This window comes from Pteropus medius, unplaced genomic scaffold (assembly GCF_902729225.1).
Source record: "Pteropus medius unplaced genomic scaffold, Ma_sr-lr_union100, whole genome shotgun sequence".
In the NCBI taxonomy this organism is placed as follows: domain Eukaryota; kingdom Metazoa; phylum Chordata; class Mammalia; order Chiroptera; family Pteropodidae; genus Pteropus; species Pteropus medius.
Genome location: NW_024354962.1, coordinates 1 through 26,045, shown reverse-complemented (window position 1 = coordinate 26,045; position 26,045 = coordinate 1). Strand labels below are relative to the sequence as shown.

Here is a 26,045-nt window from a genome sequence, read left to right as displayed (position 1 = left end):
TTTACATGGAGCTTAATTTATATATAAGCCTGGAATAAATCACATGCGGTAATGTTGCATCCACTTAGTAATCTGATACTGACATATCTGTTAATATTGTATTAAGAACATTTTCATCAATATTTTGTAGCATTGCTCTGTAATTTCCTTTCAATATATTTTATTTGTAAGGTCTAGGTATCATTGTTATACCTACCTCCTACAAGAATTAGGATATTTGTTATGACCTTTGAAACTATCTTATTTTTTTTCTTTTGACATGTGGTATATTTTTTTTATCATATTGTTTTCTGAAACCAATTTTTTTATCTTCCTTGGAAAATACATATTTTATCTATTTTTATTACATGTTAATAATTTTTTTCATTTTTCATTTTCTCTATGTGCCATTTTTATATTGTATAATTATATATCATCCATTTTTAAACAAAATTTGTTCTATTCTGTCATTTTAAAATGGTATATAGATGTGCCAATTAGACCGAATATTTTGGTAATATCTTCCTCATTTGAGTTACATTTATTATGATGGAAAGCTGCTTCTTCCTTGTCTTTCTTTTTGTGTCCCTGGAAGAATTCTAAATGTCTCCCTCTTGGTTGCTGTTCTCTTTATGATATGGGAAATGCTCTACCTGTATTTCATCAAATAAATATAAAGAGATTTTAAAAATGTACAAACCAACACAGTCTCATTGAGCCAGGAAGTGACAGCCTTTCCTCTACTCGCCTGCATGTGAGCCTCGAAGCCGACGAAACCCAGATGCCCCTCTGATGAAGTCTCCTGGCTCAGAGACTCCACGTGGGCCCAAGGAAGACCCTCTCCTCCCTCCAGGGCCACGGCAGTGAGCACCGGGGCAGACCTGGCCGACGCCATTCTGGGAAATGTCCATTTAGGAGTAAATTCAGCTTCAAAGACGGGAGTGGGGGGCAAAACTGTGAAGAAACTGCATCCGTGGGGTTGGAATATAAAGCTTTGTCATCCATTGGTCCCAGAGTCCCACAGACGCCAGGAGTTACAATAGGTTAAACCTCATCCTGGTGCTGACCTGGGTGAAAGGTGAACAAGTCCATTAGAGGAAACTGGTACCCCGTCAACTGCAGCCCTGTGCCAGCCCTCACTGGCGTCCCTTGGCCCTGCTACTCAGGTGAAGGAGACCCCTCTGTGACTGCTCAGCCTCCAGGACCATCCCTGACCACGATCACCAGTGGGCAGGTCACTACAGGTGAGGAGACCGTGCACGTGGTGTGGCTGGAAACCACACATGAAGACGGGGACCCCTGGACAGTCCTCAGGCTCCTTAGGCACCTGCGGAAGCTCCCTGATGGCTTCTGAATCCATCAGTCAACATCTAAAACGTCAATGAGGGGCCGGGAACCCTGACCTTATCTTCAAAAAGCCCCCGTTCCCCTGCCATTCCCCCATCCCTCAGGCTGCTGTCTCTGCTCTCTGCCCTCCCTCTGGAAACCTAGGGACATCGCCTCACCTTGGGGCACCCCTGGAACCTACGCGGGGTGACAGGTCAGGCGAGGTCAGGCCTCGCAGAGTGACTGCTCTGTCTCCTGTTGTAGAAGGAGCGGTCGTCATGGTGAGAGACCCAGCGCTCGAATTTACACTCAGGACATTCAGTTGCACAGTGAAGGAACCCCCTAAACTCCTTAGGAGGCCACACCCACTCCTCTCTGACACCCAAGGCCGCCTGTTCCACGACATCCTCTTCCTGTCACGGACCTATTGGCCTTCATTAACACAGCCCAAAACAAAAGAAAAAGGCAAAGAAAATGTCCTGTTGGTCGTACAGAAATGCCAGGTGGCACAGGTCTGTGCAGGGAGGTCACGCACAGTTTCTGCCCATCAGACCTGACGTTGAGCTCAGAGCTTCATCCATTTGAAACCACTTTTAATCTTGAGTTGTTATTTTGGGTCACCGTGATATTTCTCTTAAGTCACTTTTTTATTTGGATTTCTGATGAGCTCCAAGTACTACATCACGACACACTTGTCGGGCTGGAGAACGCACAGCCCAGTCCTGCGCCAGGAGGATGCGAAACAACAAAACATCTGTGCTACAGCCTCCTGCAGCATCGATTTTGCTATCGGACTGGGGAGAAACAAGTCAGTTTATAATAATCCTCTCCTCTCCCCCCCGCAAACACAGAAGAAGAGATGGAGAAGACTGGGGAAGGGGAGACGCCCGAGGAAACAGTCCAGTCTCTGAAGTGTCACCAGGTGGGGTGGACGGGCCAGTTGCATCAAGGATGGAAGCCTCTCTCTCCTCTTGTCTCTCAGGTAATTCCTGAGAGGTCTTAAAACTCCATGGATGTTTTGGACACGATACTTTTGAAGGCCATGGAGGGGCCAGCCGGCCTCTTCATCTGTGCGCTGTGGAGGGAACACCCAGCACGTCACACACCTCCTTCCTCCACGGCACAAGTCCTCTCGCCTGCACGTGCTGTGCACACAGGGCCACGCGGACTTCCAGCAGAGCTCCCGCCAAAGCTGGCCGGGTCTCGCACATGGCCGGTCTCCTGCTCCATCGCCCTGGGCTCCCTGGAGGTCCAAGAATTCCTGCTCCACGTAAAGCACAGGGACGATGTCGTGGCTTCCCACGCGCTTGACCCTTGCACAGTGAATAGTGACCCCGTGGATGAGTGACACATTCAGATCTGTGGCTCAGAGCATCAGAATTGGCTTTTCTCCTTGGGAACCTGAGAGCTGGGCCATGAACCTGAGCGCCTCGGTGTTTCCATCTGATGAACTCGAATAATAAACAAACCTGCAGGTGGAGCTGGGCTGCGGGTTCTCTGAGTTATGGGTAGAGAGTGTGCAGCTGTGATGGAAGTGATTTCAGCGGGTTCACACTGACATCTGTGTCGTGTAAGTGGAAAATAACTCCTGGGGGGACACACAGTCTCACACACGCACCTCATAAGCAAACACTCATGATCACGCCACACAGAATTACACAAGACACCCCCACCCCAAGCACACAGCCCTACACCACCCAGAGGGAGCTCAGTCACTTCCAGGTGCCGTACAAACATATTTTTCCTAATCTGGAGAATCAGCTCCTTTTTCTACCAAAGCCACATCCCCATTCCCTCCAGGAGCCTGGAGTCCTGTGGGAGCTCAGCCTGACAGCAGCAGGGCTGCCCCCCGTCTCATCTGCGTGTCTCCCTCGGCCGGTGAGGACGTCCAGAACGTGCTCTGTGTCCTCTTGCTCTGAGACCACCTGAGATCACAGAAGAGAACGCTGGGAGGGTCACATTAAGCCACACTTTTTGGGTTCTCTCTGTAAATACCGAAAACCAAATGGAAATCATGGACACGTCAAGGCCGCACAGCAGGCTCAGAGTGCACCTGTGCAAACGCATGGACTTGTACTGGACGCCGTCTCTGCCCCTTCAGGTCGGTGACCAGGACGTTCTTAATCCCAGGAGGAAGTGCTGCTTCTCAGCAAAGCCCCCCCACACAGCTGCCAGCCTGCTGTTGCCACCGTGGATGCTCCTGGGGTCAGACGTCATGGTGTTACAGCTCTGCTCCCACCCACAGGACACAGCGTGGACGCCCACAGCGCGCATTCTCATGGGTGCACATCTGCACTCGAACGAGAAAGAGAGAAAGAAGAGGGAAATTTTGTTTGACAAATTGGAGAGTGAGAAATGAAAGAGAAATGATATTTCAAGAAAAAAATAATCACCCATTTGTCGTGACGGCATTTAGGAGTTCATATGAATCTGTCTGTGGAGCAGCAACTCACATTCCCATCTTGTTGGACTCCAGCTAGGAAGCTGAGGGCTCTCAACTTCTACCACATTTTAACCTCTTGGCTCACAGGTGACAGTTACAACGGAAGGACAGATGTCCATCACCACATAACCACTACCACTGGTCATCATAGAATTTTCAGAATGACCGCACGGGGTCCAACTGCTGTTATGTAGAAAATTGTGTTTTTAATACATAAAAATCTCTCATTTAAGAGGAGTTTTGTATCTATATCTATTAAGTTACTGATCAGTATCTCTGCTTGTCACTGTATGCTGGAAAACCTGGCTCTTCATAGAGTAATTAAGACAAAAAGCAGTATACTTTTAGCAGTGCATTTCTGTACGTAAATGTGACTGAAGGCAGGGTCGGCAGTGAGTTTTTAGACATGTCATTCCAAGCACAATCTAGAATAGAAAAATTTCATTATTTAGAACTTACGCTGTCCTGATCCAGGGCAGGATGACGGAGGCGGGGCCTGGGCCCCACAGAGCGGGGCTGAGAGAAGAGAGCAGAGGCAGAGAGGATGTTGTTCTAGAATATATAGGAAGAGGTTTGCTGCATGCTTGGTCAGGTGTGGGGGTGTCTCTTGGGTGACTCCACGTGTGTGACTGGGTCAGGGTGTGCGATCACAACGCATTAACTGTAACTCTGTCCTAGTGTCTTCACAGTGCTTCACCCATATGTCGTGGAGGGTGGAAAGATTTTTTCATTTATAGTGAGTCATCATATTAATGAATTATTTCTTATAAAACACATATTTTATGTGTTTTCGTTATGTTTTACAGGACACTTTTGTTTATAAAATGCTTTTTACTAGGTACTAAGTGTCAGCATCTCTGGGGATTGAATGCCGCAGCAGTGACCAACACTGTCAAGGCCATGGACATCCTTTGAGTTTTGTTCTGATTCAGTGTTAGGGAAATCGAGGTGACGTTACTCCTCAGAGGAAGACCCCTCGCATCTGCATCAATCCTCATCAGATTTCTACTCTACCCTTGATAACAACTGATCCACTTTCTGTCTCAATACATTTGCCTATTCTGGTCATTCATATAGATGGAACCAGAGAATAGGTGGATTTTTGTGACTTTTATTTTTTTTTCTTTTGCAAATATTTCTGAGATCTACTGTTGTGCCATGGGTGAGTCATCCATTTTTTTTTTGTGACATACGATATTCCATTATTTGGACACCGTCCAGTTCACTACCCATTTATCCACTGTTGGACATTAGATTATTTTTCATCTTGTGTCTGTTATCCATATATCTGCTAGGAACATTTGTGTATGTGCTAGAAACTTATATGTACAGGCTTTTGACTTTGTTTTTGTGTATATTTGTTCTTATTTCTTGAATAGACACCTGAGATTGTGATTGCTGAGTCATTTGGTAACTATACATTAAATTTCTTGAGGACCCACCAGAAGTTTCTAATATAGCTGCACTGTTAAACTTCTGCCAACAATAAGTTATGGTTCCAATTTCTCCTCATCTTCACAAAAAACTTCTTAATTCTCATTTTTCTCACAGCCCTTCTAGTCTGAGCAAAGCGATATCTCGCTTCAGTTTTGACTTGCAGTTCCCTAGCGATCAGTGACACTGAGCATCATCTCTGCACTGTATTGTGTTTCTCAGCGATGAGTGGCTGAGGCTCTGTGCTGTCTCAGGAATCACTGACTTTGACAGACTTTAAACTGAGATATTGTTGAAATCACTCATCAGCCTGTGTTCACCTCGTCACAGCAGAACCTTCTTCAGGAACAGGATTCTCCTCAGAAACAGTGGAATGGGCAGCGGGAGGCCACCATCGCCATGCAAGGACCACAGCACAGGAAAGTCCTGTGGCACCTGCCTGGGACACGCACGGCAGCCTCTGGACACAAATATTTTCCTAGGACTGTTTCCTAGGACTGGAGACCTCGTCTCTCTTTCAGTCCCCAGGTCAGTGAAATGGTAGGCCCAGCCTGTGTCATCTGATGCCTCAGCAGAGGCTGTTCCACTGGGGACAAGGAAATGCCTGGTGCTGAACCTTAGCCCCTTCTCCCCCCACCCCACACAGTGTCACCACAGGGACTCCTGACATCCACCTGCCAAGGAATGTCTGAGGACATTGCAAGATGAAATAAAAATTACAGGAAAGGAGGAAAAGAGAAAACCTGAATGAATATAGAAATAGATGTGTTGATACAGAGGATCGATTAATATCAAAAGAAAATCTAAAAACAATGATTATTTGGTTTATCAATATTATAAATTTAATCTTTGAAGTACCAGTCACAAATATTGGGAAATGATACATTTTTCCTACATTTATATTAAGTTAAGTCCAAGAGTTGTTTATAGTATTTTCAAATTAATTAAAAAGAGTGAGAAATATAATATGGCAAGATATATTTTTTATAAAGAACAATTGAAAGATACTAATGCTGTTGCAGAAACTATAAAGTACAAATAACTAAAAATCAATGTACAGTGTATCCGAATCACATTTACTGGGAATTAGGCCCTGGGTGTGTGACTAGAGAGAAGGACCTTGTGAGCTGCACAAACCAGCCGGACTTTCAGAAATTTGATCCATGGAGATGTATGTGCCCTACGACCACAAGAGGGCGCTGTGGGACTACCCTGTGGTTCCTACACAGCTGCTCAGTGAGGACCACTCACTCAAAGGAGCCTGGGCCTTGGGGGTGGGCCTTGTGCTCCCTGATGGGACTAAGCAGCTGTGTCCTCGCTGGCCTAGCAATGTCCCCCGAGCAAGGTTCTTTGTGTGGTGTCAGCAGGTGCTTCCTTCCAGGGCTCTCCCAGGGGATAAAGCCAACCTTCGTCCTCCTCAGTCTGACTATGAGCTGAGCTTCAGCACCTGGGCACAGGGAGGGGCTGGGCAGTATCTGGATGGACACACATTTGCATGCACAGCCCGCCTCTGGTGGAGGGTGGAGAAGAAAAGGAGGCCTGGGGCAGCCCAGCCCCACTGTGGGCTCAGGGGCTGCGTGCACCATGGCCTGGACCCCCGTCCTCCTCGTGCTCCTCTCTCAGTGCACAGGTGGGTACAGGCCTCGGGGACAGTGGGCATCCCCCACCATCACTGCCTCTTTGCTCAAAATCCTGAGAAATATTCTCTGGTCTCTTGTGCGAGTGATCATGTTTGTCTGTGTTTGCAGGTTCCCTCTCCCAGCCTATGCTGACTCAGCCGCCCTCCCTCTCTGCATCTCTGGGAGCATCAGCCAGACTCGCCTGCACCCTGAGCAGTGGCTTCAGTGTTGGCAGCTATACCATATACTGGTATCAGCAGAAGCCAGGGAGCCCTCCCCGGTATCTCCTGTACTACTACTCAGACTCCAGTAAACACCAGGGCTCCGGGGTCCCCAGCCGCTTCTCTGGATCCAAAGACACCTCGGCCAACGCAGGGCTTCTGCTCATCTCTGGGCTCCAGACTGAGGATGAGGCCGACTATTACTGTAGCATATGGGACGGCAACTCTAACACTAACACAGTGCTACAGTCCCAGAAGGAAGTGAGACAAAAACCTCTGTGCTCTCCAGGCCTGTTGCAGTCACCCCTGCTGGGGTCTGTGACCAAGTCTAGCTCAGTAGTGACTTGTGTTGTCAGATCTCATGCAGCACCTGCTTTCCTTGGTCCAATAGTTCTGACAATGTCACGTCCTTCCCTTCAACTTTTAAATTGACTTGCTCATATATTCTCATGGTGTTCATGTTTTCACAGTCAAAGATTCCTTGCTCAGAGATAAATATCTCCTGGTGGACAGAGTCGAGGACGTCAAATCAGGTTGATTGTGGCCATTTCCAGCTCAGGGTCCTGGAGTGACTAAAATTTGCTTTGGTGTGAGAACTTCAAACGAAATTCCGTCAAGCAGAAATGAAGTGTATTTTATATACTATGAGCAAATTATAAAAATTTTAAAAATAAAACAATACCATGTAAAACAATCTCTCATGAATTATTTAAGAATAAATCTGAGAAAATATGAAAATCTTGAACACTCAAAATTACATACTATTGTGAGGCAATTAAATAAAACTGAAATAGATCTTACTAGTTTGTGCCTTAAAATACACAATATTGTTAAGGTAACAATTTTTCCAAAACTGAATGAAAAACTGCCTGCAAGGTCGTCAGATAAAATGTCCTCTCAATGAAGGATGAAGTAGGAAAGTTCAGGATGAAATGGAAATAGTACAAAAAACTGAAATGAAACAATCCTTCACTAGTTTCATGAGACCTGACCCAGAAGAGGCACAGACCAGGTGGGGAGACACTGTCCTGAGGGGTGACAGGCAGTGTGGGTGCAGCCAGCCAGGGCTCGTTGAAACTAGGCACTAAAGCTCTGCTGTCACCTGTAATGAGCACCTGTGGTAACATGGTTGTGATTATCACCTCAACCAAATGAAGAACCCTGTGACCTGTTTATGGAGAATCAAGACCATAAAGTCTCTGTATGGAAGAGGGTACCATGTGATTTCAGGGACTATGATTCTGACTGTATTTCCAAGGGTGAGAAATGGAACCTGCGTCCATAATTCCTGGGAAGACAGTGTGAAGACCCTTCTCAGATAATGGGAGTCCTCCAATAGCTGCCTTAATCCATCTCAGTAAGCTTGTGGGGATGTCTCTGCCACACACAGGGTGTCACTTGCCTGATCTTGTGGGCATGGATATCGTGAGAAGCCAGGCCTTCTGGGGAATCTCGGATTCCCTGACCTCCACTTCCTGAGACTCAGCCTTCTCAGGGCCTCTGTGGATCCAGGACACAGACTCCCCCTCCTCCAACACGTACCATAGATAGTTCCCCAGGACAGGACCCAGGAAGGGGCCAGTGAAAGGCCAATTGTGGGTTGGAGCAGAAAAAGAGATGTGAGGTGGCTGGGTCTCAGCTCTGGGGCCCAGGAAACAGGGATGTGGGTTGTCTACACCACGTGATGGATGCCCGTTTCTTCTGTGATCTTAGCCACACAGGTGAAGGCTTCTGATGTTCATGCTCATGCAGCATCTTTCTCCAGCTCGGACCTCCTCCTTCTGTGTGGACCCTGCCCTGTGCTCACAGGTCCCTGCCTCTCCCTGCTGATCCTCCTTCCTTAGGGGTCTGGGACCCAGGACAGAAAGCGAACAGCTACTGCCCTGGGAGAAGCAACTACGGTGGCTAGAACGGTGAGATTCTGACACATCAGCATCAGGGTCTGTTCACATCACCGAAACTCGGTACACGTTGATACAGCCGCGACCTCTGGGAACTTTGCTTCCCTTTGTTGTCACCTACAGTAGATGCTCCTCGTTACAACTTGAGGATGGAGCCAAACACCACTGACCAGCACCATGCGAGGTCCCCGTCCTTCTCACTGCTCCAGGCCCGGGAGATGAGAGTCAGCACCCCGGACCCACAGTCAGTCTCCCCTGCAGCAGTGCTCACTGGAGCACCGAGTGTTGCTCATGGGATCAAGTGCGGGCGTGAGAAATGGGCGTGTAGCTCGTTTCCTTACAGTCTTCCCACCGCACCTCACACAGGGACAGTGGAGCTTCCTTCTCAGGTCGTCTGCAGATGCTGGGGCTCCCACACTTCTGGCTTTCTCCTTTTGCAATTCACCCTCACTTAGCATCTTCTCAGGCAATCCTACACTCTGTGCTCTATGTCTTCAGGTCTGTTAGACTGTGGACAAAGTGAGCAGAACCCCAAATCTCACCTCCATGGATCTTTTAGATCCTTTAGACTCCTGCATCCAGGCTGCGCTGACACATTCAACCACGGTGTGTGGTCAGGTCTCAGGAATAGCATCGTCTACAGCAAAACAAACAAACAAACAAACAAAAAACCAGTGTCACGAAGACGCTCTCTCAGTAGGGCCTGGCAACAAAACATCCAGGCAGGAGCCCCAGAGACGTGGTACCTGGAGTTCTGTCTCAGAGCCACGCAAAATGACTCCTCTGGCAAGAAATGGATCCTGAGGGGATCTTACTCGTGTCCCAAGAACAGGCTGTTCATTAAGACCTCATGTGGGTGATCCTGACACAGTGCTCCTAACCCCGGAGCACTGGAGACTCCATCCTCCCTCTCCTCCTGTAGGAACATCACACTCTAGTCCACGGTGTCCTGCAGGCTGTACATGAAGTTTAATCAGAGTGCCACTTTCTCTGTTCAAATGATTTTAATTATTGGAATGCACGAATTTTTAAATATGCGAATAAAAGGTTTTAAAACCTGGAAAAAATAATAACATAAAAATTTTTAAAAATGTAAGCCAATTGTGTGACACCTAAGACAAAATCCAGACAAGAAACCTGTGAAGTAGGGATCCTGAAAACTACATGTTAGACTATAAAGTCAGTTCCTAAAATAAAGAAAGGTGTTACACATTCCACAGGTAAAGGTGAACCCTAACCAAGCCATTATTATTATTATTATTGTTATTATGATGATTATGATGATTATTATGATTATTATAGCAAACACTGATTCAAATGGAGTCCCTATGAATTAGCTCACACATGACATGACTCTGAAATGTTTGCTAAACGGTCCTCTTTTCAAAATGCCACTGAGTATTTTCCTGGAAAATTCCTTTCTATGACATTTCCCTGGAGAGTCCCTTCAAGCCTTTCAAACCATCAACTGTCCCCTCGGCTCCGACACCGGACCTGATACACACCTGGGTCATTTAGCTTCTTCTAGACTGTACTCAAAGTGCTCTGACACCTTGAATAGTTATATATGTACCTTACTCCCATGGACCTTACTCTGGGTGTAATAAACTACAATATCAACACAGTGTACCAGGATCGCAGCATCTAGGGACCAGACCAAGGATGCATGAATAGAGACAGTGACTGGTGAGCTGCATAAACCAGTTGGGCTCTCAGGGCTCTGGGCCACTGGGAGGTGTGTATCCAGCCACCAGCAGGGGGCACTGGGGGACTGACTTGTGATCCCTGCACAACTGCTCACTGAGGACAATTCATTCACTGGAAGGAGCCGGGCCTGGGTGTAGTTCTCTGTGCTCCCTCATGAGACTCAGCAGCTGTGTCCTTTCTGGGCTGGCAGAGTCCCCTGAGCAGGGACCTTTGTGTGGTGTCCGAAGGTGCTTCCTCCCAGGGCTCTCCCATGGGGTGAGGCCAATCTCCATCCTCCTCAGTCTCGCTGTGAGCTGAGCTCTAGCACCAGGGCTCAGGGAGGGGCTGGGCGGTCACTGGATGGACACACATTTGCATGGACAGCCCCTCCTCTGGCGGAGGGTGGAGAAGAAAAGGAGGCCTGGGGCAGCCCAGCCCCACTGTGGGCTCAGGGGCTGCGTGCACCATGGCCTGGACCCCCGTCCTCCTCGTGCTCCTCTCTCAGTGCACAGGTAAGGACAGGCCTCGGGGACCTGGGAAAGTCACATGGCTTTCTTTTATCTCTACTGGTCCAGAGCCCTGGGAAATTTTAAGCAGGTCCTTTTCCCATCACCCATGAGTGTCTGTGTTTGCAGGTTCCCTCTCCCAGCCTGTGCTGACTCAGCCGCCCTCCCTCTCTGCATCTCCGGGAGCATCAGCCAGACTCACCTGCACCCTGAGCAGTGGCTTAAGTGTTGGAAGCTATGGCATAAACTGGTTTCAGCAGAAGCCAGGGAGCCCTCCCCGGTATCTCCTGTACTACTACTCAGACTCCAGTAAACACCAGGGCTCCGGGGTCCCCAGCCGCTTCTCTGGATCCAAAGACACCTCGGCCAATGCAGGGCTTCTGCTCATCTCCGGGCTGCAGCCTGAGGACGAGGCCGACTATTACTGTTTAGTCTGGCACAGTGATGCTCGCACAGTGACACACGCAGATGGGGAAGTGGGACAAAAACCTCAAGCTGCTCAGGCCTTTCTTCTGAACAATTAAACATCTTCTTTTAAAAACTCGGGCCTCTGTAGCCTCTACTTTGAACCCTTCCTGGTCATAATGTTCTCTTATCCATTTTTTATTCTACATTTTTATTTTTCAGGAGAAATAAAACAAACAAACAAAAAATCTGTGATTACTCAGAAATGTTGACTGGTTTTTCATGTGACAAAACCAGGGACTGTGGAGCTGCCCTTTGTCCCCTGGAAATAAGGAAGATGCACCTGTCCCAAGTTTCACCTTCATCAGAGCCCAGGAACATCCCAGCAGGTGGATCCTTTTCCACAGCATGGACTCTGCTCTCCCAGGGGTCACAGCGGAGATGTCCCCATCCCGCCTGGGCTCCTGAGTTCAGGGCTGACCGAGGGACAGTGTGTTCGAGGGACGAGGCACTGAGATGTGAGATGATGGTGAGGACCCAGGCCCCGGAGGACTGACGTACAGAAAGCTGGCCCGACACCTGAGCATGGAGAGTGGGCTTCAAGGTGGGGAGTCAGCAAAGGGGAAAACTGGGGTCTGAGGAACCCTCTTTATGGGCCGTGAGTGGGTGGGGTGCCACACAGCCACAGGGAAATAGCTGCTTAGTCTGCTCCAGGGAAGGGGGTGAAGTTGGTCCATGGATGACATGCTCCTACAGTGACAAAACTGGGGACCGTGAAGACTCCTGCGAGTGGTTCTCCTGAGCCACAGGCACCGACTGTGTCCTCCTGTATCCTCAGATCCCACTGGAGCTTTCCAACAATCCAGGATGTGGGGTGACCTCTGGGACAACAGGACAGGAACTTCCCATGTTTGTCATTCCCACTGTGAGGCTCCTCATAATCTCAGATACGAGGTCACCTTCTCTTGCACAGGGGTCAGCAGACATATTGGGAGTCACTGTGGCAATGGTCCCACAGGCTCCCAGGCAGAACCTTCACCTAGGACAGCAGCGAGGGACCTTCCAGTGGTCTGAGCCTGATTCTCCTGACCCAGGTTTGTTACCAGAAACTCACCGACTACACTGGGCTCCAGCCTGAGGACGAGGCTGAGGATCACGGTTACAGAGCTGAGCTCGACCCCGATGCACGAGGATCTCCTGTTCATGGGGTCGTATGATAACTCTGCCCTCCACTCCTCAGTCAGACCCATCACTCTCGTGTCGCTGACTGGGACCCGCACATGCTCTATATCTCCAACAATGCTGGGTGGACATGACATGGAGAACGGAAGTCCAGCCTGTGTGACCCAAGGGACCTAGGTCCCTTCTGCTCTTCCTCTATGTGTCCCATGAGCTTCACCCAGGGATTGCTGATCATTCACTGAGCTCTGGATCCTTCGCAAAGTGGGGTTTCTTTATTTTCTCCAGAGTTTCCATCCTGGAGTTGAAAGGACCCCTTCCCATTAAGGACGTGGCTCTCACACCCATCACCTGCTCGTCTTCCCCAGTTTAATGCCACAGACCCTGATTGTGTTCACATCCTTTTTCAGGTAGGAAGATGTTTGAATGCATCTCAGTCACTGGAGGCCAGACTGTAGGACTCAATTCTTATTATGTCAGAGAACCCCAATATTAAAGGAAAGTTTCCAGAAAGCTCAGTTCTTCCTTCAGTGACAATATTGGTGTATTTACCAATAAAGTTAATCACTGTGGGCCGCCAGTGTGAGATGGGTCATAGACTTTGGAGGCTACTAAGCTAGGATGGGAAAAAAATGTTTATACTAATGACTTAGTTCTCAATCCTAAGAATAAAACAAGTTTAGAATTAGACTAAATAAGGAAAAAGAATCAAAAACCTATCATGGATTTAAAAGATGACAGCATGAATCTTCAGATTAGCAATGAAAGACAAATGAAAGCCCAGAGTGGTAATCAGGAAGAGAGGACATGTTTTCTCTGACATCGTTAAATTCTAGTGGCCAGAGAGACATCCCACGTCAGTATGTGTGGAATGGGGGTGGGGATCTCACAGGAGGCCTCACAACGATGACAATGACAACAGCAACAACAGCAAAACAAGGCGGCCTGTAAGGTAATTCATGGAGAATTATTGTCAGTATGAACCAGCAGGGTACCCGGTAAATTTTCAACTCAAACATGATTTAAGATGGTCCTATATTTTCGATGACCCACAGTCATGGCAGATGCAAAACAAACTGTCAGGTCATTCAGACATACCTGGCAACATAAGAATTGTGATCACATCCTACATTTAGCAGCCTGGAGGCCATTCATTGTGTAGAGACAATTAATGTCTCAGTCCCCAACCCCATGGAGGGACTTACTCATTCTCCTGTTGTGGGTGGTGGCATCACAGAGATCCATGTGCAAAATCAGATGGCCCTTCCAGGGTGCTGAGTGTGGTCGGGTTGGCCTGGTCTGAGAGGAGAAGCTTCACGGACAGACCCACATGGAAAATGCTCCAGTCTCTCTCGGAGACTTGGACAATCAGTATCCTTGCCGAAGTGTCAAGTTTACACATCCCTGTTTGTTTGTTTATTTATCCAAATCCATGACCTCATGCTCATTTCAGTGAACATAGTTTAGAATATATAGCCCTGTCCTCTCAGTTTAGGCCACCAAATCCTGTTCGTGGCAGCAGCACACAATCTCATTGTCTCACACCCTGTAGACAGTCCCCAATGTCAGAGGCAGCTGCCCTGGGAAGAATCCATGACGAGTCAGGACAGAACCAGGGACAGAGTCCAGCTGTGTCTCTCTCAGGAGAGCTGACTATTCAGGGGCCCACCCGTCTACACCATTTATTGAACACTTACTATGTGTTGGGCTCAGGTTGGGGCTGGGAACCTAAATGATGTGACAAGAAAGATACAGAATCTGATTAAGTCTCCGAAGTCCCGCTGCTGCAGAGGATGAATGAGGGGGACGTGGGAATATAGTCAGGGACCTTGAGTGTTCTGTGGATTTGGTACAAAGATGAAGCTCGAGACCTGGGTAAGGGATGGTGCAGGTGAGGTAGAGAAGAAAGGTCCGATTCTGCGTGGTTTTGGAGGGAAGAGGGAGAGAATGGGGGTGGGAAAAGGCTTAGAGCTGGTCCTTGGGAACAGAGTGGGAGGCATGTAGCTGCCCCTCCTTGAAGAAGGTTCAGGAGTCAGGATGTGAGGTTTAGGGCCCAAGGTCATGTCTGTGATGGAAACCTTGACCACAGTCTCCCTTCTTGATCAGTGGTGACCCAGGAACGTTTCTTTTCCAGATGACAAGTAAAGGATCTTGCTGGGTTTTCCCCCTTCTTCTCTGAGCTTTATTTGAGATGTTCCTTCTTTATGATACCCATGTCACTGGACTGATTTCCTTCCTGGGAACTAAATGCCCGTGCAGTCATGGGCATCTCATCCCCAAACAACCCTTCAAGGTGAGAGAGACTCAGCCTCCTGACCCATCGATCTGGAGCCCTGGCCTTCACGAACACCGGACTGGGTCACTCACAGCGTCTCCCCTGGCACGGTCATGAACAGGGACTGACTCAATGGTCTGAGAAACACAGGGCCTGTCTGTGCAGCTGTAGTGGGATCCATCACATGTTGACCACATGGCTGAGAAATCTGGATCCACAGAGGAGAGGACAGGAGAGACGGTTTCCCTAACTGGCCCTTCCATGTGCATCGCTCTGCCCTCCACCCTCTTCCTCAGTTCATGCTGGGTGTGGTACTGTGGACACTGGGAGCTGAGCAGGGCATGCAGGCCAGTTGGTGCCTGTGTCACAAAGTTCCAGATCTGCCTTCCTGACCGTTGCATTGTTCTGAAAAAGATCAACCTCCAAAAAAGCCCACGCGCTTCTATCAGTGAGGCCATGATCTAAAATTCAGTCTCAGAAAAGGTCAAATGCAGCGTAACTTCCATGTTTGGCCGCCTTCTGCACGGGAGCAACATGGGTGCAGTAGGTTTATCAGCTGCAGTGACACCATTGTCCACCCTCACCTGGGCACCTCTCCTCCACCTGCCCCTCCTTTGGGGGGACAGTCCCAGAGGCCCAGCTCTTGAATCCCTGGCCACACATTCTGATTCTGGTCCCTTCCGGTCCTATCATCAAGCAAGTCCTCCCCCAGGTCACCTCGGGGTCATTGCTGAGAATCCCCAAGTCAGGGGTCCCGGTCCCAGGTGGTGCTGTCATGGTCACTCTTCTCTTCTGTGTCCTGGAAGCTGGGATCAGTGAGAGCCTGATTCAGAAATGCAGAGATCTGACTCTCATACACATACGACACAGACTCGTGTGCCATGTTTTATTCAGTTCACACACTAACAAGGAGACCGGTTGTCAGGTGAAGCTGGGTCAAGGAGCAGGTGTGAAACAAAGTGCCGCGAGTCCCCGGGGGGGACACGGAACCAGCAGTTCGTGTGCTGGAGACACACGGCTCGATCTAACAAGGAGGAATCACACCGAAGGGAAGAACCGCGTCCCGCACAGAAGGGGACTCGCCTCCACGGGGACGGTCACTGCTCTGTATTGTCCTGATCCATGAGGAGTTTGTACAGGAGACACCACCTCTGTCCTGACCACCGAACAGTCAAGGAACCTGTGGTCAGACTCACCCTGAGGACTCTGAGTAGAGCATAGAGACTGCCCTCAGGGGATGGGAGGCCACATAAGGGGACACAAGGCCTGGCCCTTAGTCAGGGGGAGGTGGACAGAGCCTTAGGGAGCAGGAGCTGTTCCTGATGGGCTCTAGTCACCATGTCACAGAGTGATGCATCTGGGACTGGGCACCAGGGGGCACACAGTGACTGTTTCTGCAGAGTCTGGGGTGACCACAGCTGGGAGACACCACGTGGCACTGCCTGGAGCTCCTTTTCAGGGCTCAGAGCTGTGACAATCTCACCCCACAGGCTCCATACAGCCCCACCCCTGCCCACTCCTCACAACCTCAGACAGAGGTGCCTGAATCAGGGGGGCCCAGTGAGGGATCAGAAAGCTAAGGGTCTCATTTGCATGAGTGGACCCTCCCTCTGTCAGAGCTTGAAGAGGGGAGGGAGAGATTGGGGGAAGCTCTGCTTCAGCTGTGGGGACACAGAGGGCTTGACGCGGTGATCATCTCCACCATGGCCTGGTCCCCTCTCCTCCTCACCCTCCTCGCTCACTGCACAGGTGACTGGATACGGGAACAGGCAAAATGGACTTGGGAGGACACAGGGGGCCCTAATCTCTCAATTTTTTGGTAACAATAATTATCCTCTGGGACCACGAGAATCTCGGGCCCTCCCCAGCATCTTCCGAGATTCTTTAGTCATAAGAGAGAACCAGGGCTCTGGAGTCCCAGCTGCTTCTCTGGGTGCGGCGATGCCTCCATGAAGCCGGGTTATTTGCTAAGTTGTGTTCTTCTTGAGATTAAAGCGGCTATGGGGCAACAGGGCCGCTGCTCATAGTGTGCCTGAGATCACTGGGGAAGTGAGGAAAACCCACTGCTGGTGCTGCCTGTGGTCTCAGTGGGCCCTCACTGCTGGTGACAACAGCTGGCATCTGGTGATAGATCCAGCCACTTACGCCCCACTGCTGAGACTCTGAGGCACGACCATGGAGCCGTCACTTAGAGGATGTCTGCACTAGCCCAATGGGACATTCTGAGCCTCGTCATCGCTACGAGTGCCTCAAATCCTTGTTTGCAACACAGAATCTCTCTAGGATGACAATTCTGGGGATAATTTGGTCTCTTACATATGACAGGAGATATAGTCACATGAACGATTCTCCTTGCAGTCAATTATAGTTGAGAGATATTAATCAGGGATTAATCAGAAAATATTAGACCTCCCCCAAAATAGTGTTATTTGATGAATATTTAACAGAGAGATATATATTAATCACAATGGAGAGTGAAAACTATGACCTAATGACAGTGGGATCACTGAGGTCCCTGCAGGAGGTGGCAGGACTAAGGAAGGGATGAAGCTGACCACCTGGGGATCCGTCCAGGCTGTGGTGACTCCACAGGAAGAGAACCTGGGGATCCAACTGTCCAACCACCCAGACTTCTCTCTCTAGATGTAGGAAAAGGTATCAGGAGCCCTCTAAGCAGCTTTTAGTGCCTGCTGTGTGATGTAAATACTGGGTTGTGGTTCTGTGGCCACCAGAGGGCGCTGGGGGGCTGAGAAAACTGTGGGTTGTCTGACAGTGTATACTTAATCTTTCCAGCTGGCCTCATAAATCATGAGTGTTAGATACTGAGAAATCCCTGTCAGCAGGAGCTGTGGAAGGTTCCAGTGTGTCCCAGTTAATTGTGGGGTCAAAGTCAGTCAAGAAGCTGCTGACTGAGAAGGTAGGGCAGATCTCCCACCCCTCCCGAGGTATCCTTGGCCAACTTCCAACCATGGTGAGAGAGAAAGGCATGGTTTTGAGGAGATCCTAACCTACACTCCCAGAAAATCCTTTGTACAGGAAACAATTTTAAAGAGAGCTTGGAAGGAGGGTCAGTGAGGCCATGGACACAGACAGCAAGGCCTAAAGACTCCGGCCACCAAGCTTTCTCATTGTGAATTACAATCTCCAGTCTGTGGATGAGGACATCCTAATACCTTGTAACATTGATTTTCTGCCGCTGAGTCTCTGAAATCCCAAGAGTACAGGGTCGTTTCCTCACTGGAATTTTCTGGAGCTCGCCCATCCTCCATGGAGGGAAGGACCCTTCCTTTCTCTTGTCTCACTCGCTCATGTCCACTCCAGAGGAGTCCTAGGACTGAGATGTGGAATTGAGGCTGCAGCATAGGGATGAGGCCTTCTTTGTGCCTTTCGTGGGGAGGGCACTGTGGGCAATGTGTGAGGAAGGCTGATTCCTCTCTGGGGAATCCCCATGTGGAGGAATCCCTGCCTGGGACAGCAGGGGGCGCTGCAAGACTGCTCAGGAGAGGTGCAGCTGGGGATGCTGTCAGCTGGAACCCAGCCATCAGTTTGCAGTTGGGTTCACTCTACCAGGTGCTCCCTAGGGCCCCTGGGGAGTCCCAGACCCAGTGTCCCATCCTCCACCCCTCACCAGACCAGCACTCAGAGAGGGCCGACTCAGAACACCAGAAGAGGCTGGGACAGTCAGTGGGAGGGGCAGATTTTCATGAAAGATCTCCCACCCCTGAGGTGTAGAGAGGAACAGAAGAGATCAGAGATGCTCTGTGTGAGCTGAGAGACGCAGAAGGCGGAGCCCCAGGAGCATCCCTGCCATGGCCTGGACCCCTCTCTTCCTCGCCCTCCTCACTCACTACACAGGTGCCTGGATCCTCGGTCTGAGAATGTGGCCTCAGGAGGACACTGGGCTCTGCCCTTCCCCCTGGAGCCCTGGCCGTGTTGTCAGAACCCCAGACTCACCATCCCTGTGTCTTTCTTTCCTTCATTCCAGGGACCTGGGCACAGTCTGTGCTGACACAGAAAGCCGAAGTGTCGGGGTCTCTGGGTCAGAAGGTCACCGTCACCTGCACTGGAAATAGCAACAATGTCGGATACTATGGGGCAGGCCGGTGCCAAAAGCTCCTGGTCCTGCTCCTAAGACTGTGATGCTTGGACGTTCTCAACCCTTTGGGATCCCAGCTCGGTCGTCTGGGTCTAAGTCTGGCAACAGCCTCCAAGACCATCTCTGGGCTCCAGTTCAAAGACAAGGCTGACGATTCCTGTTCAACGTGGGACAAAAATCTTCAATGTTCTCACGGTGCTCAAGGGCTGTGGGGACGTGGGACTCCAACCTCCCTCTGCATCTCCCCGGTAGCTGACACTTCATAATCATCGTCTGTGAACAACAGTAGCTGAAGGATTTATTTCTCTGTCATTTCTTCTGCCAGGATTGAGAGTCCAGTGCTCTTAACTCAACCCAAATCTTGGAATCGGTCACCCTGGCCCAGTTCCATCCTGTCCTCTTAAACCCATCAGTGTGTAAGAGCTGTGGCACCAGCGTGCATAAATGTCGTGTGAAATGTTATCGCACAAACACCCACCTGTCACACATCACTTACATGCACTGTAAGCAACCATGCGATGATTTTTATTTCTTTAAGTGGTCTCGTTTTCAAATAAACATCAAAATAGAATGTTCTTACTTTATCCTTCCTGCCTTTCTGTTTTCATGTATTTTCCCACCCCAATCTCTGTGCGCTTTCCCCGGAGACGTCAGTCACACGCGTGTGAGGCTACATGATGGCGTTTTCCTAAGGAGTCACTGAGACGCACTTGCTTGTCTTCATCTTGTTCCTCTCTTTCTCATGGTTGACTGATTTAGGGTTAATTTCTATTGCTCTATTGTAAGTTTTCCGACTCTCAGTTTTCCAAACTTGTATTAAATTTCCTTTTGAATTTAATACATTTGTTACTTTTCATTCCGGAAAGTCCACTTGGCTCCTGGTTCACAGCCTCCATGTCTCTGCCACGAGTCCCATCTATGTGCCCGTGAAGACACAGGTCTTATTCTTCAACATCCCGTCAGCACCTTCTGAAATTTGGAGTGAATTCTGGGTGGTTTCTCTGCCCCACTCTTCCTCCTTGAGTGTGGGTCCCGTTCACACTGAGGTGCTTGCGTTTCTGCTTAGTTTTTTATTGCACTGACCCATATCTGCATACATAACAATGCCGTGTTGATTAACTCCTCAAAAGAGCGTTGACATCGTTACGAGGCTGCAGTTGCCTGTCTAGCATCGTTCTTAACGGTGAAAACATCCCAGGCAAACATGACGGCTGTGACAAATGCTACATAATAGTTTTGTGGTATTTCCTATCAACACAAAATGTCTGCGACTTAAATGGCAGCTATCAGACTTAATGTGCAGGAGCAAGACGTCTATTTTATTAATTGATAACAAACATCACTTAGAAACCTCAAGGGAATATAATTTCGAAAGGTTGTACTGATTAAGAGTTCGGTAAAGTCGCTATAAAGTTCATTGATTTTTTTAAATGTTTCAACAAGTTATAATAGGACTATACAATGAGTTAAATAATGAAAAGCATTTTATCCATATTAACTATGTCAAACGGCTGGAGTAAAAATTCTAAATTTTGTGAATTATCCATATAAAAACAATTGAAAAACTCCAGAGTCATATTTTTCAAATTGAAAACATGGTGTGTACATCTTTTCTTTAAAAAATCAGACACAATTGTCAAAAATTTCTATGTGATCTTATGTGAAGATATAATTTTCTCATTTTGAATAATGATGAATATTTTTTTCAATTTTATTGAAATAGGGTAGTTTTCTTAAGTTAGTGTGGAGAGGGTGTTTTTATTATAGGTTTCAGGTGTACGGTTCACTGGTTAGACATTCATACACTTTATGGGACGATCCCCCTGATCGCTCTGTCCTCCCTCTGGCTCTGCACACAGCCACCACACTGCTGCCCACCGCGCTCCCCACGCCATGCTCCCCGTGCCCATCTCTCAGCTGCCGATTTGTGCCTCTTTAACCCTTCACCGCCTTCTCCCAGTCCCCACCCCTCCCCTCCATCTGTCACCAGATTGTCCTCGAGATTTGTGAGTCTGTTTTCAATTAGTTTGTTCTTTTTTGTTCCTTAGATTCTGCATATCGATGAAATCATATGGTATTTGTCTTTCTCTCTCTTATTTGTTTCTTTCAGCATAATCACCTGTAGGTCCATCCCTGTCATGGCAAATGTTAGGATTTCATTTTTTTTCCCAATGGCTAAAGGGCAAACACTTTAGAACTGTCTCTTTGCAGACAGATGAATGGACGAGGGAAAACAATAAGGATGATGGGCCCGTGCTAAGGACACTCTGGGGGAATCTCTTCATGCATTTAGATGAGAGTGCTCAGCATGTGTATATTGGTTTCCAGCCTCGTTCAAGTGAGTTGATTCAGGTGGAGAGCTAACTGTGCTGGATTTATGTGAGATGGAGTTTATCAAGGTGAGTGGGACTAGAGCACCGTGGAGGAAAGGGTGAGATGTTTGAAAGGGACTAATTATGACGATTAAATGACGGACCATTCCCTTAAGCAGGGCATGTACGAGAGAAAGGTAGAGAGAGGGTGAGGGAGAGAGAAAATGCCATTTCTTATGTATCCCCACACGCTCTTCCTTGTTAAGGTCACTGTGGGGAAAGGCATCTCCTGCAGGCTATTGTTAGACCTCGGCTGGTCTCCTAAGAAGGGATCTGGGGCCCGGAACAGTGTCTTAGGAAGAGATGGAGTCCTCATGGACATGCTTCTCACCCTGCCTGGAAATACTGTCCCCATCAATGACTCGATGCACATTCCTTTGTTCCATCTGCAAGTGTGTACGACGACCCTCAGGCAAGGTCCAGGTCTCTGTGTTTCAGACGCCACAGGGGAGGGCCAGGGTAAGACCCCTGCAGTCACGCGGGCATGGAAGCTGTGGAGTGAAGGTGCAGGCCGAGGGGGCTGTCACAACTCAGGGACTGAAGCTTCTGGGCACTGCCTCCTCTTTGGCTGTCCGTCATCTACACACCACTTAAGTCGGTGTGTGTGTTTCTGTCCCCACGGACCAGGAATCGAGTACTGGTCTCCTCTCCAAGAGGCGCTTATCTGCCTTTCAGTCTTCATCTTGCAGCCAGGTCCCCGTGCACAGTGAGACACCCACAGTCTGAACACTCCGTCAGTCAGATTTGGCCTCCGCTTGCCTGCAGCCACTGTGAACCATGGCATCCCCCACTACATCCAAATAGAAAAATCCTCACAACCAATGACATTCTGCACTCTAGATGCTCACACATCATCACACAGGGCGGGAGAAAGGGTGCGATTCTCTCCAAACACTGTCACCGCCCCCTGTCCTCTCTCAGGCCCACGATGCTCTGCAGCAAACCCCTCTGCTCCTTCCCGACCACCTTCTCCTCTCAAGGACGTTCCCATTACTCCTCCATGCCGTTCCTTTTCTTGACTTTGGCCATCGTCATGCACTATTTCTTCATCCACACCCAAACTCACTCTTGACGCGTGTGAGGAATGCCTGTCTTGAGACATCTTCCCTGCATCCTGCACGGAAGGGAACATGCCTCCATGGGGACAGTCACCGCTCTGGACTTGATCTGATCTAAGAGGACTTCGTATGAGACACCACCTCAGTCCTGACCACTGAAGAGCCAAGGGAGTTGGGGACAGTCACCCTGAGGAGTCTGAGTGAAGCACTGTGATGCCTTGAGTTGATGTGGAGGCCACATAAGTTGGCACATGGACTGACTCTATGGAAGGGAAGAAGAGAGTAAAGTAAATAGACAGGAGTCTCTGATGGGCTCTGCTCACCAACTCACACAATAATGTGTCTGTGGCTGGACACCAGGGAATGTGCTGTCCTTTTCCTGAATTTCTGGAGTTGATCAGAACTGGGGCCAGCCGCTTGGTACTGCCTGTGCCCTCTGCTCAGGGCTCACAGCTGTGACCTCCCCAATCCCTTGGGCCCTACACAGCCTCACACCTGCTCATCATCTGATACCCTAAGGCAGAAGAGCCTGACCGGGTCCCAGTGAGGGATCAGAAAGCTTTGGGTCTCATTTGCATGAGTGGACCCTCCCTCTGTCAGAGCTTGAAGAGGAGAGGGAGAGACTTGGGGGAAGCTCTGCCTCAGCTGTGGGGACACAGAGGACAGGACGCGGTGATCATCTCCACCATGGCCTGGTCCCCTCTCCTCCTCACCCTCCTCGCTCACTGCACAGGTGAATGGATACGGGGACAGTGGAGGGGACCCTGGGAGGCCACACGGAGCTCTGGTCCCTTATCTTTACTCTAGCCCCAGCATCACCATCTCTGTGTCTCTTCCTCTTCCAGGCTCCTGGGCCCAGTCTGTGCTGACCCAGCCGTCCTCAGTGTCTGGGGCCCCGGGACAGAGTGTCACCATCTCCTGCACTGGAAGCAGCTCCAACATTGGTGGTAACTATGTGCGGTGGTTCCAGCAGCTCCCGGGAAAAGCCCCCAAACGCCTCATCTATGATGATAGCAATCGAGACTCTGGGGTCCCCGACCGATTCTCTGGCTCCAAGTCTGGCAACTCGGCCTCGCTGACCATCCGTGGGCTCCAGGCTGAGGACGAGGCCGATTATTACTGCCAGACATATGACAGCAGTCTCAGAGCTCACACAGTGCTCCAGGCCCGTGGGGAAGTGAGACAAAAACCTGCTGACCCCCTGCAACGGGGCTTCCCTGGGCAGCCCTACTCTTCTTACAAGAAAGCACGTTCTCTTTTCTGTTTGGAAAATCTGAGGTCTGAAACCCACGCCAGAAATCCTGTCTGCTAAATCTGTCCACATTGTGTGATTTTCTTAATTGACCTGAAGTTCCTGGATGTGGGGCGGGTGGACCGAGGGACAGAGTCCATGAGAGGTGCTTTGGAGCCGAGGCTGTCATAACACAAAACACAGACGGGAACCTTAACTAACAGAAACGGGTTTTCCCACAGTTCTGGATTCTGGGAGTCCAAGGCAGAGGTGTGGGCACGTGGGTCTCTCCCGAGGCCTCACTCCTTGGCCGGCAGACGGCTGCATTCTCCCCGAGTCCTCACACGACCTTCTCTCTGTGTGCGCTCACCCGCGGTTTCTCCTCCTCTTCTCATAAAGACACCGGCCCTTCTGATTGGGCACCACCCGCATGAGCTCTTTTACCTTAGTTACTTCCTCAAGGCCTGGTCTTCAGAGACTGTCATCTGCGGGGTGACGGTTTCCACATGGGATTTGGAGGGAACGCAGTTCAGTCCACATCACGGAGTCAGGACAGGGCCAGGGACTCAGATTCAACTGTGTCTGACTCAGGAGAGTCTCTTTGCAGATGATGTGCATCCACACCATGTACTGAGCACCTACTATGTGCCTGACTTGGGTCTAGGAGCTTGGGATACAGGGCGGACAAGACGAGGCTCCCTGCGCTCGGGGAGCAGACACTGCTTGGGAGAAGAAACAGGACATTCAAGTCAAAATATTGTGTCTTCAGGCTGATTCCCCACCTGGGTACAAAATGTCTCTGTGGTCCCAGGCATCACATGCACACAACAAACCCCTCGGAAAGATAGAGGCTTGTCCCCCGACACATTGGCAGGAACCCCGGTCTTCAGCGTGGCTGGACACGATCACTCAGCATCTCCTTGACACCATCATGGTGACCAGGGAGGAGATTGTCTGATTGTTTAGGTTACACAACCCCTGTCCGGCTGGAACTGGGGTCAGTCACAGACTAACCATAAGGCTGGGAGATTTGGGGTCCAAAGTGATTTTAAAACATGATGAAACTTTCAGCGAATACATTCCCACCACACTCATCACACTTCCCCTCCCCCTCATCGTTAGTTCAGGTTGGGACACTGTGGACACTGGGGTCTGGGCAGGGACACAGGCTAGGCTGTCCCTGTCTCATAGAGCTGCAGCTCGCTCGCTGACCATTCTGATATTCCTGCAATAGATCAATTCCAGGCCAAGACACGCTCAGCCACATCCACGGGGTATCGATCTGAAATTCAGGTAGTCCCAGGAGAGGCAGAAAGATGGCCTCACTTCCCAGAGGTAGAAGGAAGTTAGAGAAGGTTCAAGAACCCTCATTGGTGGCCAACTCCACGCCACCCCTGAGACCTTCTCCACCAGTCACTCTGTCAAATGATGACCAGACTCAGGGGCCAGCACTCGAAACTCTGCGCTGTCCACACCCTTCATCTGGGGGCGACTTTTCCCCCAAAACCGAGAACCTGCCTCCGCGGTCACCTCTGGGTCATGTCTGAGAGTCACCACCTCGCAGGGTCATGGTCACAGGAGCAGGATGAGACTCAGCCTGCTTCTGATTCTTCTGTGACTCTGCCTCTGCAGGACATAAATTCAATTACAATATAAGAATAAAATTCTCCTGATTTCCCCCACCTTGGAATGTCCTCATCACTGTCCTGTAATATTGACTGTGTGTCCATAATATCATGCTATGTCCTCAGGCCAAGGGTCATTTACCTTCCCAGATTGCACCCTATCCCTTCCGGTCTCATCTCCTGTCCATCCATCAGTTTCCAGCCCAAACATCGTCTTCAGCCCATTGACACAAAAGTGTGTGTCTGTGCGGGAGTAAATTTCTAGAAAAATACAGGGCGTGCACAGAAAAGTTTTAGGCATCTTGGGAATCACTCCAGGAACCAAAAAATTAATCACTGCACTTAAGGACAGCCCTGGGTCACAATATATAAGTAGATTAGATTAAAGAATCCACTTAGATCACCAACTCATGTCTAGACTGTCGGAGAACAGTTTTGAAACGTTACACACATGGCTCTCATACAAATAAAGCGTGAACATGTGTCCTATGTTTTGTTCAACTCATATTTATTGAAGAGAACAGTGAAGTGGTAAAGAATTTAAGAGAATTTTTTCTTTAATAAAAGAATTTATTTTTTTTCCATGAAGAAATGACTATTGATGCCAATTGTGTTTCTTAAAGATAAAATGATTGATGTTTTAAGAGGTAATAAAATTATAAATTTGGGATATATCTTCTCCTGTTACA

At 49.2% G+C, this 26,045-nt stretch overlaps 3 gene segments (V, D, J or C); all 3 read left to right on the top strand.

The window, feature by feature from the left end:
* The first annotated feature begins 6,756 nt into the window (after positions 1–6,756).
* On the top strand, positions 6,757–7,469 carry LOC120598053 (probable non-functional immunoglobulin lambda variable 5-48). The segment is given in 2 exon segments: positions 6,757–6,812; positions 6,931–7,469. Coding segments are annotated over 2 exon segments (570 nt in total).
* Positions 7,470–11,075: 3,606 nt separating this feature from the next.
* Positions 11,076–12,737, top strand: LOC120598054 (probable non-functional immunoglobulin lambda variable 5-48). The segment is given in 3 exon segments: positions 11,076–11,121; positions 11,245–11,570; positions 12,615–12,737. Coding segments are annotated over 3 exon segments (495 nt in total).
* Positions 12,738–23,147: 10,410 nt separating this feature from the next.
* On the top strand, positions 23,148–23,839 carry LOC120598052 (immunoglobulin lambda variable 1-40-like). The segment is given in 2 exon segments: positions 23,148–23,233; positions 23,346–23,839. Coding segments are annotated over 2 exon segments (513 nt in total).
* Positions 23,840–26,045: the final 2,206 nt, after the last annotated feature.